The 18,316-nt window shown below is 40.5% G+C and overlaps 1 protein-coding gene and 1 non-coding gene across 4 annotated transcripts in view; both read left to right on the top strand.

The window, feature by feature from the left end:
- Positions 1 to 18,316, top strand: part of AP1G1 (adaptor related protein complex 1 subunit gamma 1) — a 50,398-nt gene that overhangs the window by 17,958 nt on the left and 14,124 nt on the right. For all 3 annotated transcript variants that reach the window (XM_052797414.1, XM_052797413.1, XM_052797412.1), the window contains exons 3-11: positions 1,572 to 1,696; positions 4,270 to 4,411; positions 5,664 to 5,760; positions 8,060 to 8,136; positions 12,059 to 12,154; positions 12,651 to 12,731; positions 12,983 to 13,081; positions 13,515 to 13,570; positions 15,036 to 15,149. In XM_052797414.1, the coding sequence (XP_052653374.1) occupies positions 1,572 to 1,696; positions 4,270 to 4,411; positions 5,664 to 5,760; positions 8,060 to 8,136; positions 12,059 to 12,154; positions 12,651 to 12,731; positions 12,983 to 13,081; positions 13,515 to 13,570; positions 15,036 to 15,149 (887 nt within the window). The remainder of the gene's footprint in view (positions 1 to 1,571; positions 1,697 to 4,269; positions 4,412 to 5,663; positions 5,761 to 8,059; positions 8,137 to 12,058; positions 12,155 to 12,650; positions 12,732 to 12,982; positions 13,082 to 13,514; positions 13,571 to 15,035; positions 15,150 to 18,316) is intronic.
- On the top strand, positions 16,219 to 16,305 carry LOC128146672 (small nucleolar RNA SNORD71). Its single transcript, XR_008236815.1, has one exon. It is a non-coding gene; the product is annotated as a small nucleolar RNA SNORD71 (small nucleolar RNA).

Below are 18,316 nucleotides of genomic sequence, written 5' to 3'. Positions count from 1 at the left end.
CAGTGGTGCATTATTCTCTTACAGAAAGCACTGGAAAGATAAGAGGTCAATATCTAGTGTTCTGTACCTTATCCCTGGTTGATCTTGCCCATTTGTGCAAGTTCAGTTGTCCTTGTGGATGACTGATCTTATTGTTCAGAGGTGTTTCTTTAGTCTAGATTTTCAGCCCCTTTTAAACCTAGCAAACTGAACTTGCTTTCTTTCAAGCTTTTTCGTACCAGTTTGTCACCCTGCACTAGCCAGGTGTTCATATGTGACAACTTCTTGCATAGTTGACTTGTATGTTCTGATGCCATGCAGTTGTAAGAACTTGTCAGTGGCTAGGCTATAGCACTTACTTTCTCTGGCACTTCAACTTTAATTTTCTTATCGGTATCCTGTACAACTTTACCTTCCTGATGTGTGTGTGCTTCTTGCATCTCACCTGTTTCTGTTGCCCTGTTCAAGCTTCCCTATAGCTAGGGACCATGAAAAACTTTTCATGATGCCCTGTATTTTTGCCTGTGCATGCCCCCTTTACTTCCTTTAAAACGGATCTGTTGCAAGCTTTGTCTGACCCCTCCTTAAACCTATTGTGTATGCTTACTTGCTGCCCCAGCTAGTTTGTAAAACAGACTTACGGGATGTGTTTTTGAGGGGTAGGCCTCTTACCTGTTTTGAGAAGCCATTTCTGCTACCTCCTGTCTGGGAAGTAGATATTGATTATAGCTGGTGAGTTATCTGTTAGAGAAAAATATTTTAGTGCATAGTAATGTCAGAATATCTCTGTGGTTGATGTCCCTTTTTGCAGTAAGAAAGTGTTAAGTTTAAAAATGGGTTAGCAATTAAATTCTTAAATAGCTGAGTGCAAGTGGCAGCTATGCATGTTATCTTAGGGATCTCCTTTATGCTGTTGAACACAGTTGACATTTCTACGTGGTGCAAAGGAAGTCTGTAGTGGCTACAATGCATATGATTTTAGTCAAACTTCAGGTTTTCAAATAGAAATTACAGAGCAGCACAAAAACTTAACTACCTCTGACTGTATCTAAGGTTTACCTAGCTAGCAAGTTAGTTACAGATCATAATAAACAAAAACTGTTTTTGACAACTTAACTTACAGAGCATCGATCCTCTCTGGTAGGTAGATGGACCCATTTAAGCCTGGTTCAGAAGTTTCCAGTGCATATCAAACATGACACATGATCTAGATTTCTTCACGATTTTGTTTTTAATGATGGATCTCTTGTCTCTATAAATATGTTATCTTTTACTTTTGTCATCTGACATAAACCCACATATCTGGTATATCTGGGGTCATGGAAGGCCAACAGTGTCTGGCTACTTCAAGATGCAGGAGCTGCTAATGACTTTCCTGCTGGCTTGCTGGGAGCTTTGGGCAGGTCATTTAACCTTTCTTTGTTTTCCACATCACCAAAATGGGAATAAAATATACTTTTAAAAATGTATTCTGAGAGACCTAAATGAGTAAACATCAAAATTCAAACTGTTTCTCCTCTAGCTAAGAAGTAGTTTAAGCTAATTCTGTCTTTTTTTTTTTTTCTTCTTTTTTTCCTTTTTTTTTTTTCCAGTTGGAGTGCCTCAAGCTCATTGCCTCTCAGAAATTCACAGACAAGCGCATTGGGTATTTAGGTGCCATGTTGCTGCTGGATGAGAGACAGGATGTCCATCTTCTTATGACCAATTGCATCAAGAAGTAAGGGTACCACCTCTCTCTCCATCAACACATGCTTTGAGGTTTCAGGATCTGAAAGTACACTCCTGACAGTGATATTTTGAGTACTTTAGTTTTTTTTTCCCTTGTGTTAGAAAACTGGTATCTTCAATTTGTTGTATGCTGGTGACCATACAAGACTGTTCTAGTATGGTACTGTATTGGATGATCCTGTCTAGCTTCCTTGGAGGGAAGAGAATATAAAATTGCGTTGGTCCTGAAGAGGTGTATGTGGCAAACAACACTTCATTTAACTACTGTTACAGAATGGTAGTATGTGTTTCTGGAGGTCATGTTAAATAAATTCAGGAAGATGAAATGACCACAGTAAGCTGCTCAGCCAGTGCAGAAGACCTCTAATTGTTGTAAAGAGCTCTCTTCCATTTCTGTAAATTAGTTATCTTCCAGCTTGCAGTAGGAAAGAGCCAGGCAAGCAGTAATGCAGCATCAATAAAGGTCCATGCACCTTTTAAATACGACTGAATCAGGATGTTTTTATAACACTGCTAAAACTTTGTAGGCTGGACTGGCCATTGTATGTCACAAAGTCATATATATTGCTGCAGCCATGTTGTCCTGTGTTTGTTTACTTGACTTCTGCTGACGAGCTCTGAAGAGTCGTCCAATTTCAAGGATCAAGGCTGCATATCCTGCTTTCTTTTTAAGGTTGGCCTAACAGTCCTGATGAATGGTTTTCCTTGGAAGCAAGGCAGCAACTGGGGATATGCTGTCTGCTTGGCATCTTGCTGAAATCAGACAAGAGGGCATGGGAAATAATTTTTTTTTTTTCTTTTACTACTTTTCTCTCAGTAAAATGCTGTTAAACGGGGACTGTTTTACGTTATAGTTTAGTAGGTGATGATTGGTGCATTTCCAATAACACTCCTTTTCAAGATGGATGGGAGCAGGAGTGGAACAACTGTGTTCTAGCTGGTGTACCCAGAGGCCTGCTTGGTTGTGTGTGGTGTGTCTGTTTTTATTATTAGTTACTTTTAGAACATAAGCCTCCCAGATATTAGCAAGTCAAGTATTGATCTTCAGTTAGACTGTGGCCTCAAAGTTCTTGGAAAGAAACTTGACAAAACTGTGGGCCTGAGGATCTGCTAACTTTGGACCTAGTGTCCAGGAGAGGAGAGACACTTGGCTAAAGATTTTTCATTGAAATGTCATACCTGTGAGGCTCTTCCATTAGATCAGGCTGCTAGATTAACCTCTCTTTTGACTGTTCATGCTAAATTGAATTTGTGTGGTAAGGATGTAGTGAGTTTGAACTGGAAATGGGTCAGACTGAAGCTGAGCAAAACTGGTGGACAGCTTCCCACCATCTCAGTGGGTTGTTTATTGCTTTCTCCTTTGGCTTCTGTATGTACTACTTTGTCTTGCTTTTATTTAGACATTAAGGTATTTGATTTATGGCATTGTCTTTCATTATTTTAAAGCAAGACCTAGATTTTTGATACAAAAAAAGTGAGCACCCTTGTGAAGCACATACTTGCTATACACACGGCTTTACGTAGCTGCTGAAAATTTGTTAAAGGAAGGAAACAAAAAAACAACCCATTTAGTGGCATGTGCTATCTGTTCCTTCATCTGCATGTTGCCATAGCTGCTTGATGTTACAACTGGAATACTGTCTCTTGCTTTTCTGCACGTTGTGCGCATTTGGTTACATAGCACTCGTTTCCCCAGCTCTCCTGTCATGCAATCCCCAGCTCCCCTTGCCTCCCAAACCAGGAACCATATTTTTTACTTTCTTCAACATTGTTGAATCCTGGATACTGTGGCGACATGAGTACCAAATAGTCTCATGGAAAAGTAGTATAGAAATAAGTTTTAAAGGCTGTTGGGATTGCCATGTGGAAGCTATATTGTCTTTTAGTTAGTGTGACATTGGCAGCTGGCCTCGTGAATAGCATCTACTGTTAGGTGGTTTAACTTCTTATTGACCACTACTTGCAGCTTCCAACTTGCATATGAATAGTTAGGATTGCTAAACAAAATTCCTGTATGGATTATTTTCAAGGTGTGCGAGTGGTGGGGTTTGTGGTTTTTACTCAGGATAGAGGATGTTTTTACATAGATTTTTATATACTGTTTGGTTTGTAAATGCAGAAGCTAAAGCCTGTCCTAGAACGTGTTTAAACTGGGACAACCCACAGAGTCACTGCAGGACTGTACTTCATGTTAGGTTCTTTTCTGCATGCAAGTTCCAAAATACAATGTTTTGTCTTAACTTCAGAAGTTTTAATGGTATTCTTTGTGGCCTTCCCTCGTCTCAGCTCAATCCCTAGATACCCACCTGATAGTTTTAACCAAGTACTTTATTTTTATAATTGAGGATTCTAAGTAGAAGTAGTAGCAAACCCTGTGGTACATGCATTCAAAGCTGCTGCTGTTCCTTAAGGCATGCTCCCAAATAGCTGAGAATCTGGAGAGTTCTGCTGGGCCATGTGTGCAGCTGGTTTGATGACTGTAGATACAGATGCCTTTTTTTTCTTGTGTGCAGGTTCTCTTTGTGCATGCTGATTGGCTTTTTTTTTTCTTCTCCTTTACAGTGACCTTAATCACAGCACGCAATATGTGCAGGGGCTGGCACTCTGCACTCTTGGCTGCATGGGTTCCTCAGAAATGTGCAGAGACCTTGCAGGAGAGGTGGAAAAGCTCCTCAAAACTTCCAACTCCTATCTTAGGAAGAAGGTACTTCAGGGAACTTTTGAATACTTTATTATGGATTAAAACTCAAGATTGATCAGATACCTGATAATATCTGGAATACTAGATGGCTTGGATCACACTGGTTGAGCATTTTCCCAGTGTGCAAGACAGATAGAGGTCAAAACTCCCTGTCTGTCTATAGCAGGAATGTGTGTAAGCCTCTAAAAGACAAGCCTCCAAGAGGTGAGGCAGTTGTTTCTATTTTGATACTCTCTACCTTAAGGTTATTGATGTTAATGTCAACACCTGCCTGTTCACAGATGTTAACCCCAAACTTCTAGTAATCAGTTTTATTTCTGTATCTTCTCAGATAAGTGCAGAGAAACTTTGATCATTAACAGTGCAGGCTGATATCTGAAGATTTGAACCTATTCGATCTCTTCTGTTGATGATGGTGACAGTAGTATGTGAGATAGAAAGGTTAAGGGCTTGAAATGGGCAAACAATTATAAATTGTCTTGTTTGCATAGGAAGTGTGCTGCAGCATCTGCAAAGTTTAATCACCCTTGTTCTTTTAAATTTATTTCATTGTTAAGTCTTGGGGAGGGTGGGGAGCAGTGCAATTCAGGAAGAGATGCATTGTTACTTCTTTGTCTAGTGCTGGATCTAGAGAGAGATTGGAGAGAAAGCAATGCAAAGAGGTATTGCTGTATTCTGGAAAGAGGCCCTCAGTGCACTTGATTCTCAAGCAGCTGCAAAGAATAGTGTCTCCTGTTGCTTCTGCGCCCTAGAAGAAGTAGGCAATTTTTTTGCAGTATACCTTTGTTTTTCAGAGGACCCATCACCTGCAGGAGGAAGTTATTTTGTAGGGAAAGAGATGATATTCAAGGGAAAGAAAATGAGCCATAATTTGACATAAATTCAATTATTTGCTTCCAATGCATCATCCCCTCCTTAGCAACAGGAAGACACGCTGAAGTAGCCCTATTAAAGGCAGAGCTGCTTTGCAGTTAATATCACTTGTGAAGTGAATAATGTAAAAATGAACCATCGCTAGTGGGAGTATTACTTTGTAGCTTAGTGCTTCCCCCCTGACTCCTGGTAGCTTTATTGAACTCTTCTCTGTGATGCTGTTTAGTATCACTTGTAGCAGAGAGGTGGAAAAATGTACCATAAACTTTCCAGGCCTTTGTATATCATGAAATTCATGATAGTTCCCTCTGTGCTAGATGTTCTCAAAACGTGTATTGTTGTCATTACAGTATGTACTAACAGAGCTGTTTTTCCTGTACAGGCAGCATTGTGTGCTGTTCATGTCATTAGAAAGGTGCCTGAACTCATGGAGATGTTCCTGCCAGCCACCAAAAACTTGCTGAATGAGAAGAACCATGGTAATATCCGAGACTCTACTTAGCAAAGCTATGACATTCTTTACGGGATGGTGCACTTGCTACCTAAGTGTTTTGTTTGGAAGGAATTGTTGAGGTGTATTTGTATGATTTGTTTCTTCCCAATTCTATGCAGTGAAAGCAAATGTCCTTCAGAAGGAAGGGATTTGTATGACTCTGCTAGTCAGAAGGACTTTTACATGGCATGGTGACAAAAGGAACTCTCTCCCTGTTTTTTGATACACTTCAGAGTGGGTGGAATGGGAAAGTTTGTGATTTTTATCCAATACACTGCTTAAAGGGGCTCTAAAGTGCACTTTTTGGGTGGGGTTTTTTTGTGTGTCTTCTGTTAGCATAGCACTGTAGGATTCTCTGACATCATTTTAGCAGGCATTGCCAGGACTGAGATACCTATGTCACTGTCAGGAAAGTCTTTCTTCAGTGCTGTTTTTCATCAGAACTACATCATAAAACAGATTCTCACTTTAATGGTCCTTTGCGAGATTATTCTGTTTTAATCCATTTTCTTGCACAAGTGCTTCTAGAAGATTATTTAAAGAGAAATACTAATATTAACACCTTGACTAATTTGTATCAAGCCTAGTGCTCACTTCCCAAAGTCTTAGTCCTGTGGCACATCTGCAATGAGCGTGTGCCTGAAAAAATAGGTGGGTGTACTAGGAGTTCTACAGTAGATGTTTGCAGTGCTGAAAACCCATCACAGGGAGAAGTTCTGTCAAGACAGGGTAGTTGTAAGTGCCAACAGTGCGAACGGGTCACAGTAGCTTCCTGAGAAGCTATTGTTTCCTTTTTTCCTTTTATTTTTTTTTTTCCCCCCCCTGCATGTGTTATAAACCTTTGAGGTACAGGACGGTTTGCATGTGGAATGGCGTTCACGTGTGTGCAGCTAGTTTATCTTGATTTAAAATGTGATGATCAGAACATTGAGACGAGGCACTGCTTCAAATAGGCAATGTTCTGTTAGACTCTGTCAGTAAGTGATGCCTACGTGATCCAACTTGGTAGCGTGAGATCCTCTGTCTTTGTCTCGTTCAACCCTGAAAAGCTGAGAGCTGTTTTGTTCCCTCTGTAAAGATGGGAATGCTCTTCTTCAAGCCTTGGCCAAGCAGAGAATGGAGTCTAGGTTCACCTGAATTCAAGAACCGGATCATCCTTTCTGCTTTCCTCATCCTTAAGTATCAGCATCTCCTTTCCAGCAGTCTTAGCCATGGGCTTTGTATTGAGCTTTCTCTGAAGCAGAATATATATGAAACCCTTTTAGCAGCCCCTTGGGAGGTCTCAGTGATAAGCAGGCAGTGTCAGTGTTAAGCAAGCTGCGACACAAACTTTATAGGTAGATATTTATGTACTTCAAAACAGATTTTGGATAGAACCTGCAGTAGGTCAGAAAGCTGCATAGATTGTGGAATATAAATGCTGTCATCTCTGTAGAAAATGTTGCTTATTAAGCAAGCTTCTAATCTCTTTCTGAGTCAGGACTTCTCCAGTACAGACTTAACAGCGACAGAAAATGAATAACTGAAAAAGCATCTGAGGAGGATTGCTGTGTTACAGCTGAATGCAGATGTAAATAATGCTCATTGTTGAAGTTGCATGCTTTACAAGGCTATATCTTGCTGACAAGTTATCTAGCATTGACATCTAGTTGAATGTTTTGTAACTGACTTGCCTTTTTTAACTAATTTCAGAGACACTTTGACTGGGTTTCGTTAAGGCAGGGCACAAGCAGCTGGCTGCCAATGTGCAGACACTGGCTTGACCAAGCAGTCTGTTATAGTCTTTCTCTAGACTGAGTTTTGAGACCTTCTGAGGAGGGTCCAGTTCAGGTCATATAAGGTCAGCTAGGGTACCCAAATCAGAAGAGAAAATCAGGAAGCGTGAGGAACCCAACACCTACAATGCAATTAACATATATCATCCTTCTAGAGTCTTATGTTTGTATAGAATCATAGAATGGTTTGGGTTAGAAGGGACCTTAAAGATCATCTAGTCCCACTCTGTTACCATCTGACTGTATATTTAGCATGCAGATTTCTGCAGAGACAGTCCAGTTTCTCTCCTCTATTGGTCTTTAGTTGTAGCTTTAAGACATGAGCACTTTGTTACCTGCTTTCCCTTGGGCACAGCTGCAAGCGCAAATGTATTTCGGGGTAGATATGTTGATTCAAGAAGAATATTCTTTTAATGATTTCCTGTTGTTTCCGTAGGATCTTTGTCATATGTATGGAGCCAGTGAAGTTATGTTAAATGTAGATACTTTTTTCCCCCTCCTCACCTTTAGGTGTTCTTCACACATCAGTTGTCCTCCTCACAGAGATGTGTGAGAGAAGCCCAGACATGCTTGCACACTTTAGAAAGGTAAGTGTGAACTGATAATACTGAAGAGTTAATATTCATGGGTTGGTTTGTGGTGGGTTGGCGGGTTTTGGGTATTTGGGTTTTTGGGTTTTTTTAACCGATGCATCCTCTTAGTCTCCCTAGTGAAAGCAGTGTGCATGTCTTAATAAAATTCTTACCACTATTTGGGTGAAGAATTTAATGATCCCGTCTGCTTGTTATCAAAATTTTTTTAAAAATCATTAAATTTAGGAATTTTATGTGTATCTAGCCCTAATCCCCTTCAATAAGTGGGTGAGTTACAAAACATCAGTCTTAAGACTGTGCAGTATGAAACTCATCCTAAACTTAGTTTTAAAGTGTCCTCTTTGATGTTCCCATAGGGTTTTTTTCCACTCTTTGTAGCTAAATGCATAGTGACATTGGAATCACAAATGTATTAAACATAAAGAGGCAAAGACAGAAAACTGAGGCTTATACCAACACCTGAATGCCTTAACCACAGCCACACAATTTTATAAACTCAGGACAAAAATATCAATGGGGGTTCTAATTCTGTAGATACCTCATCTCTGGTGCATGCCATATTACATCATTTTCCATTTTAACTTAAAGGTTTGAGAGTGAACGTTACTCTTCCTCCTCTGGTTAGGAATGTTTGCTTCTCCTTCCCCCCCAGCACAAACTTCCTTATGCTGTTTGCTATAACTTGCTGTGCAGTATTATTGGCATATGAGACTACCAATAGAAGGGCATCCGAAAATTGCATTGATTGTCATGCTGACTTCTTGGTCGAAGGAGAAATTGAACAAAGCTGGTAGAACAGAACTGGCTGTTTGCTTCTCTGAAAAGTCTTAAAGGTGCTTATTTATTTGCATGCCCAGTTTACTGTTCTTCCTTGGCTTGTCTATATCATTAGGGATTTCAAACAGTACATCCTTTTGATGCATCTTAGCATTTTGGCATGCATCTTCCCTTGCCCTGATTGTCTATGTCAAAGCAGGAATGAAAGTGGGACTAGGGTCATCTTGAAGGTAGCCATCCCTGCTACTAATTGCTCAGTTAAGTTGATAGTCGTGGGAAAAGAGAAAAGAGCTGAGACCACAAAATTTAGGTACTAGGTACATTCTTTTCTAGCTATCTCTTGTAGTTGTTTATGCTGTGAATGGTATAACATTGACCTGTCCCTAATGCCTGCTTCGTCTGTTTTGTCCCTTTTGTCTGTTTGGAATCCTGCTGTGTGTTAGAATGAAAAGGTAAGAGTTAATTCTTCTAGATGGTGCATGCTTGCATTGAATCTGTAGATGTTTGTCTCTTGCGAGGCAGCGCCTCTTAATGCCACATTTGTGATTGATGCCACATGCTTAGTTCAGTTGTACTTGTCTAATGCTTTTTGTGTGTTGGTCTTGTCTTGTCACTAAACCTCTATACCCATGGCAGCCCTGAATCTCAGTTGTGGCCTTTTCCAAACGTGAGCCTGCTTTCCTCAAGCTCTCCCTCGTTTGAGGAATACTTTAGGGAATTTTTTTGTGCCTATGCAAACTGTAGCCCTGGGCTTTCTTCTTATTGCAAACTGGGCTTTGTGTTTTGACTGAATCATGAGGTAACTTTGAGTGATACCCAAAAGTGAGCAGGAGAGACAGTTACTTAGCTGCCTGTAAGTGGGCTTACTGTGCTGCAAAGAGCTACTGAGTATGGCTGCATTGCTGATATTTTTCATGGTGTAATCTGACTACAGAAGATTGGGGGGGTGGCCCTCAACCGATCTCCATGGCTGTAATGTTTCCCTTTGTTTGTTCTGTCCTCAGTCCTGATAACTCTTGCGTGTTAGAAGGCAAAGAAAATATTAATCAGGGTTCCAGGAATGCTCCAGCAGGTCACTCCACTTGTCTGTTACTCTGTCCTGAGGGAACATGTTGCAGCACCCTTTGGTTCATTCCTCTTTAAGGCAGATAATAGGAAATTTGTGGTTTGTTTGGTTTTATGAAATGTACGTTTTCAGAGGAGTATGTCATTCCTGAAGAGCGAAGGTAGGAATAGATGATGGGGAATTTCAGCTGGTTTTCTTCTTGCACTGTGCCACAGAGGTACAGGACTTTAGTCCAGAAAACATTGCCCATTTAGTATGTCCATATGCAGCTGTTGTGCTCTATAAGTCACATTGTACTTTTGGCACTTTCTGCTACTGTCTGTCCTGAATCTGAAACACCCATCTTGATTTGATGTTGTCAAAAGTGGCAACTTTACTATAAGCAATCTCTGATATGGTAAACATTTAGTGTGAATGCAATCCCTGACTCATAGTAGGCATACATGAATGCAGGAGCAGCCCACCTCAAGGACAGGAAAATTAAGTCGTAAGGGTGAATTTGTTGGGAAGGGTTTTGCAGAGAACATTTTGATAATCTGTAATTGTCATGCATGGAGTTGAGAGAAAGAATGATGCTGTCCTGGTGCTAGCCATGCTTCAGGAATGAAAAACCACTTTGTGCAGCCACCATAACACTTCTGTCTAGTTTGTCACCTCACCTCCAGCCAGTGTCTGGGTTATTTTAATAATAAGAGCACTGAGAGGGATAGAAGAAACTTTCTGTGGAAGGAATAATGCTTGTAGAGCTCTACATATCTACATCATCCACCAGGAGTGGTTTTTCTCTTACAGTTCAGTGAAAATGAGTTCAGTGAAAATGAGTCCAGTTTCTGTCTTTAAACCTTAAGATTTTTCATAGGATGTGTTGGAAATGAGCTTCCACTTCAACCCTGAGGCTATTTTGTTACTCATAGCTGCTATGAAGGTTTTTGGAGATAAATATTAAGTTTGTTATAGCTTGTCTGCTTTAATGATTGGCTTATTTGCCACGTTCTGCCCTGAACTGATTACTTGTTCAGCATGTGTGAGATCTATAGAGAAATTCTGTTACGGTTCCTCAGAGTTGCCCTGACAAATGCAGTGCATTGCTAGAGATGCCTAAGATGGAGTTGAACCAAACTTTGGCAAATAGGTAGCATTTCTTCAAAGCTGTGTACAAGTCTTGAAAGGTAACTTATTTCTATGGGTAAATGTCTACTGGGAGACCGGTGCCATCAACATCTGAGGAATCTGAACTGCTTCTGAAAGTTTTTTAGCCTGCACAGTTGGAAAGAAACTTTAAAATATGAACAGTGTAAGTTGATGTGATTTTGTGCTTCCATCAGTTTCTCTGCTATTATGCAGAACCCTTCTAACAGCAGTGAAGCAAAGAATTCGGTCCATTCAGTATTGCTGCTCTTGCCAAGAAGTTTGGGATGAAGAGGGGGAGAATAGACCCTGGAGCTACTTGCAGGGAAGAAGTAGTCTAACAATAGAGCCCTGGGGGGGCTGAGGGAAATCCATTCTCAACCCTATTTGGAAACTCTTGGAGAGGAGGCAGATCACACAGCTTTTCTTTCTAGAAGCTAAGTTGGATGGAGTGTCAAACTTGAAGGAATTCTGAATAATTTACTCTAATCATAGCAGTGCAGGACTTGAAAAGATCAAAACTCTTCACTATGCCTGATGCTTCCATGGAGATGTTGCTGAAAATGAGTCAGGACCTAATGTAAAGCCCGCAAGCGAAGTCCTGGAGTTATACCATTTTAATAGTCCCAGGACATCCCCTTTTCATGAAGAGAAGGATTTAAGTTGATATTTCCTCTCAGGTCTCAACTGCGAAGCTCTGGTAGATTTAGTACTTTAAAGATACAATATGGTGCTCAGGTCCCAGCTTAACTGTTTCTAGCTGTGCCTTAGCTAAGCTGTAGGTATTCATATAACATCAGCTCTAGGTATGCAGGTTGAACTTTGTGGAAGAATCCGTAGACTGACTTGCTTTCAAATACAAAATTTGTTCTTGGACCTGTACTTCAAAGCTGGGAGTGGGGGGGAAGGAACAACACCCTAATAGGACATCTCTCTTCTTCACAGCTTGTTCCCCAATTAGTTCGTATTCTGAAGAACCTTATCATGTCTGGGTATTCACCAGAGCATGATGTGTCTGGGATCAGTGACCCCTTTTTGCAGGTAAGAACTGATGCAAACAGTGATTAATAGCTTTAAGTCTAGTGCTGTGTTTTGAGACTTAGGTGTGATGATGTGGTTACCTCAGGGCAGCTGTGTTGATTTTAAGATTTTGTGTCTTTTTTAGAGCTGATTGTGCAGATGTTCTTCATCTACCTTAGTGAAAGACACCTGCCTTAGTTTAAACAGCAGTTGTAGTACCTTATGTTATGTGAAGTTGTGACAAAAGGAAGATGCAGCAACACGTGTTGGTCTTGCAAGGCTGTGGGTAGTGGGAGTACTCTTAACAGTTCTGGCTAGTGGGAAGAAAATGAGCACAGCATAAACTTGTTCTTGTTGGTAAAGGTCTCATTAAGGATAAGCATTTTGCTTAGGAAAGGAAATCAGCAGCTTCTTTTGCTTCTTTGGCACTCCTCAGGAATTGTACTGGGCATTTCATGGCCCCCATGTAAAACACTGCCATCCGATGAGCTTTTCTTTGCTTTATTTTATCAAACAGGTACGAATCCTGCGGTTGCTAAGAATTTTAGGGCGAAATGATGATGATTCCAGTGAAGCAATGAATGATATACTTGCACAGGTGAGGTCTGCAAGGTTGATGAGCAGCTTAAACTTTTTCTTTTGGTTTCTTAATAATTTGGATTCAGCAGCACTGGTGAGGATACAGCTGCTTGCTACGCTGGGTTGAATTTTGCTGCAAGAGACACATGTTCATAGGTGTGATGCTTGTTTGTTAGGGATTGGTTAGTTCCACTGCCTGTTGTGCAGAACAGCACAAAGGGGATCTGTTTTGGATGCATTCGAGTTACCTATTTTGTTTCTTTTCTCCAGGTTGCTACTAATACAGAAACAAGTAAAAACGTGGGAAATGCCATTCTCTATGAAACTGTGCTGACTATTATGGACATAAAATCTGAGAGTGGACTGAGAGTAAGTTGCCTTTGCTATGGCCTTTTGGTTTTTTTCCTAGGCTTGTATTAGAGTAATTTGTGTAGAGGACACGAAGCAAAGTTGTTTCACCCAAACACAGCTCCGCAGTTGGCTCTAGATAAGACTGTAGCCTCTTCAGAAAGTAGTGTTTGTTTGGTTGGTTGTTTGGTTATTTAGGTTTTTTTAAATAACAAAAATAAAAAAGCAAAACTTCCTACAGACCCTATTCTCTTGAGTGCAGGAGAGAGCCTGCCTGTGCTGTGTTTGTCTTAGCTTTTGCTCTGCTTAGGCAGCTTCTAGAGTTCTTTATGTTATGCTTTTGGCCAAGAACAGCAATGGTAGCTTTGACACATTGCCTTTAAAATCATCTTGAAACAATGAAGATGACCAGCAGCCTTTTTTGATCACTGACCTTCCCTAACTCTTTCTGCAGGTGTTAGCCATTAACATCCTAGGCCGTTTCTTATTAAACAACGACAAAAATATTAGGTAAGTTATATGAAGTGTGTTTTGGCAACACGCGGTTTAAAATGTGTGAGAAGCAATTACACAAAGATTATGCTGAAGTAGAGCTTTCCAGGAGACCATATTGGGAAGTACTATTATTGGGCTTAGTATGACTGTCTAGCTTTCTTCTTTCTTGGTTGTTGTGGTTTAACCCCAGCCAGCAACTAAGCACCACACAGCTGCTCACTCACTTCCCCTCCACCCAGTGTGGGATGGGGGAGAGAATTGGAAAAAAAAGGCAAAACTCGTGGGTTGAGATAAGAACAGTTTAGTAGAACAGAAAGGAAGAAACTAATAATGATAATAGTAACAATAATAAAATGACAATAATAAAAGAATTGGAATATACAGAACAAATGATGCACAATGCAATTGTTCACCACTTGCCGACTGATGCCCAGTTAATTCCCGAGCAGTGATCCGCCCCCCAGGCCAACTCCCCCCAGTTTATATACTGGGCATGACATCACATGGTATGGAATATCCCTTTGGCCAGTTTGGGTCAGCTGTCCTGGCTGTGTCCCCTCCCAGCTTCTTGTGCCCCTCCAGCCTTCTTGCTGGCTGGGCATGAGAAGCTGAAAAATCCTTGACTTAGTATACTAACACTACTTAATACTGATGTTTTCAGTTGTTGCTATCAACATTCTTCTCATACTGAATCCAAAACATAATGCTATACCAGCTACTAGAAAGAAAATTAACTCTATCCCAGCTGAAACCAGGATGTTGTTGCGTTCTTTTCTCTGTGGAAATCTTAAATGTGGCCCTGCTCTTCTTAGTTGATGAGTCTGGGTGTATGATCTAATTCCTAACATGGGATTTCTGAATCTAGTCAAGTGGTTTTTCCAATCACCTGTGAATCTCCTGTCTTGTCCCAGCTGGTCTGTGGTGATATTAAAATCAGAGTTGGCATTGGAGACCTGACAAATTAGGCAAAGACTGTGTTTTTTCGGATCGCGTGCTGTTGGCAACAAGGAATTTTGGTTGTGCTTTGGTCACTATGAATCTGGACATGGAATTGCTGCAACTGCTAGAATTAAGTTCCATCTCTAGGCATTTTGATTGCAAATCATGGTATAGGTAGAAGACTCTAGTGTCAGGAATTGCAGCTCATGCTAGTTTGAGTGTATGATCTGCAGAGGTCTAACCTTTAACTGCCTTGTCTTTTCAAAATCTTCATGAAGACTGGACAACTGACACGAGCCCAGGAACTGGGACAGGTGCTTGCCCAGGCAGCAGGATGTTGTTAGGCTTGTTACAGTTTAATGTGGTAGCTCGCCTTTGAAGATAGGCCAGGCAGTCCCCTGGAAGATTTCCATTCATTACTGAGTACAAGGGAACCCTGTTCTGTTGCAAAAGAAGACTAAGTTTTGGGGGGAGTGAGCATCCGTGCATAGAAATTAAATTCATACTGTCAACTATTTATTACCGTATGTATTTATTGCAGATACGTAGCTTTGACATCATTGTTGAAAACTGTGCAGACAGACCATAATGCAGTACAGCGGCATAGAAGCACGATCGTGGACTGCCTGAAGGATCTGGATGTCTCCATTAAGAGGTAATTGAAATATCAGTGAAATAGGCTCTCAAGGTTGACAGCCTATGGAAAGTGAGCAGGGCATAGGGGAAAATTACAATAATCTTGGGGAACTGTAAGTGAGACTAGTATTAATGCATAGTACGGTTCATACTTCAAAGAGGGTAATGAAGATGTGCAGCCACCTTCTTTGGGAAGCTGCTTCTACATTTTGCACATTTCGGATTGGGGAAGAAAAAAAAGGTTTTTCTGTTTGCCTGCATTTTTCCAAAATGGAGTCTCAATGGAGATCAGATTGTGTGCTCCCAACAAGATGGAAAGCCTCTATAAAGTATGATCCTAATCAAAGCTACTCTGACATGCTCCATATTGCTTTTCTTTCCCAGATGAACAGGCGGTGCCGTGTTGTCTTGAAGCAGTATTAAGCCATCCAGATAATGTATTCTTGATTAAATTTGATTAGGCAGTGGTAGAATTCAGACTTAACTTGATTGTTCAAATAATTTGCTTACAAACCATGTCCTGTTATGCATTCTTGGTGTTCATTTGTCATTTAAATGGCAGTATCTTGCTACTTTTCTAGGCAACGGGAGAGCTTGCAACCTTACTTCTCACTACGGGAAAGCTTTTTTCTGATGCTCAGTCTAAACTTCTTCCTCTGTTTCTTCTCATTACTTAGTTATGTCAAACTGATTAGATATGCCATAGATACTCGTTCTGCTAGGCATTCTTCAAATTTATGCCCATCTTTGAATCGGATCTGGATTTTTAACAGTACTGCTTGTTCTAAGATGTACTGAATAGGAAATAAATTGGATCTGTCTCTCTTCTGAAACTTAGTGTTAACTGTTATGTAATGGGTATCACGTAATCTATTTTTACAGTTGCAATCTATCCCAAAACACAAATTTGTATGGTATATGCTGAGTAAATCAGGCTGCTGTTGCTTTTCAGTGCCAGAGTCACCACGAGGCTAGGTTGTGGAATAGCAAGGCCTCATTTGAGTTTTGGGTAGAAGGCGACGAAAGCATTTTATTGGTGCCTGCTAGGAAAACATAGGTACGCTACAAATGACAGAGCTTCATGTCTGAGTGCTGTTGGAGGATGAAGCCTTTGAGTGATCCATCAGCAGAGCATGATGTTGCCGTGCTGACACTCGTGCTGCTGACAATGCACTGTCTTCATTGAAGCAATATATTGATTGGATGTCAGAGTCCCCCAGGTTTCAAGGGCTGGAACTTGAGGGAAAGATGCAATACCTCGTTTTGGTTATCCGAAGCACGGCCTGTTCTCATCATCTTTTAAGCATTACAGTGCATCTTTGGTCCGTGTAGTATAATTCAGATTGGCTTTGCCATTTAATTAAAGTCTTTTTGTCTGTCTGCTTAATATGATCAAACTACATGATTAGGAACTTTGTGACAGAAATGAGCTGTGTAATATGATTGAAGGTAAGCAATATGTGTTGAGATAAATGCCTGGTATTAAGGTTGCAGAGTACCTCTGTGCACCTGCAGTATTGATATATCTGCTATGCTGTGACTGAGAAGTTAAACGTAAACGTGGAAAACTTGTTACCCAGTAGGGTTAGGTGTAAGGGGTTGGGAACTAATTGGAGGGATGAAAACAATTCTAATAATGGTATAGGTCTTCAAACAGCCACAGATCTGGATGATAAAAGGTAACAATTTAGTTATGTGTTTCAACACTAGTTCTGAACACCTCTGTCTTCTAGGTCCCTGGGGTATTAGTTGGGTAAAAAGCAAAATAATACGTTTACAGTTCACAATTCTGTGGAAATCCTTATTACAATGATAACTAGGGAGATGTTGAGAAGCAGTGCTGTCTATATGTTTTCAGATTCTTGAGAACAAATAGCTTGTGCCCAATACCATTGGATTGGGTAATGTGCCTGGTCTAAGTTGTTGATGTTTCATGAACATTGGGAAAATACTAAGTGATCAGAAAAAAATAACTTATTCCATGTAGTGGTAGGTTAGCAAGCTTGACCCTGGAGCAAGACAGAAGCAGCAGGACTGCTCGTGGGTTTGCTGCCAATAAATACATGAAAGGGTGACAGCATAACTCATGCATCTCAACATTATGATTTTAATGAAAATTGCTGGAGTTAAACACACGCTGAAGTCTGTTCTATTCAAAGAAAGTGTATGTCAGAAAACAGACTCTAGGCCTTTTGGCATAATTTTGGATGTAATCTGTTGCACAAGCAGCAGTGCAAAATCACTGTACACATGAAGTAATTCAGCAACTATCCAGATGATTTCAAAAGACAACTGAAATGAGGGAGGAAGTTTTTGATGTGCTATGAGGATCTTAATCTTGTCTTCTAGTAGGCTGTCGGTGACAGGCACAGAATAAAGTTCCTGATAGTATGAAGAGGACACAACTTGGAGGTTCGGGTTCTGGATTCCACCAGATACTAAATTTTAAAGAACAGTTAGGGTTGTTTAGTGAGGCTGTTTTAATGCCTTGTTTTAATGCATTTTAACATAACTGTTGTACAGAAATCAATCACATTTGAAAATAGTAGTCTTCATTCAAAAAATGTCAGAAGAATGGGAGACCTGTGCTAGAATCAGCTACAGAAGCTTCAAGTGGAAGGGCTAAGGACTAAGAAGCCTCTGACTTCTCGATGTATGCAACAAGGAATAGCAAAGAGTCAGTACTCTGTCTGGTTGTGGTGTCAACTTGGGGAGGGGGGTGGGTTCTGAAAAGAGCACCAGGGTAACTTTGGGTTCTAGAAATCTTATGTAGTCTATCTGACCGGATACAATAAACCTTATCAGTTAGTATTTTAAATCTCTACTGTACTTGAATCTCTAATATATGGAGATCAAAACAGGTCTCTTCTGGATCTCTGAAGCTGCAGAAAGCATGTTGTAGCATGGATTACTTATTGCAGTTGTGTGTCAGAAATGACCAGCATGCGATTACAAATACTTGGACAGTCAGACCTTAACGCTGATGGACTCTGGTTGCTGAAAGATATTTCTAGCCTTTAGGACATCTGGACATCCCAACACCCCCACTCCCCCTTAGGTTTTTTTGTGGGTGGGTATTTATTGTCTGCCCATGAACAGGAAAATACTGGTACATTTAATGTGGAAGGCTGTTCTCACAGGATTAATAAATGTTTCTCTCTTCTTAATTAAAAGGTAAGTAGCTGG

The sequence above is a fragment of the Harpia harpyja genome, chromosome 9 (assembly GCF_026419915.1).
Source record: "Harpia harpyja isolate bHarHar1 chromosome 9, bHarHar1 primary haplotype, whole genome shotgun sequence".
In the NCBI taxonomy this organism is placed as follows: Eukaryota; Metazoa; Chordata; class Aves; order Accipitriformes; family Accipitridae; genus Harpia; species Harpia harpyja.
The sequence above is the reverse complement of the archived record's forward strand: the minus strand, read 5'-3'. Positions and strand labels throughout refer to the sequence as shown.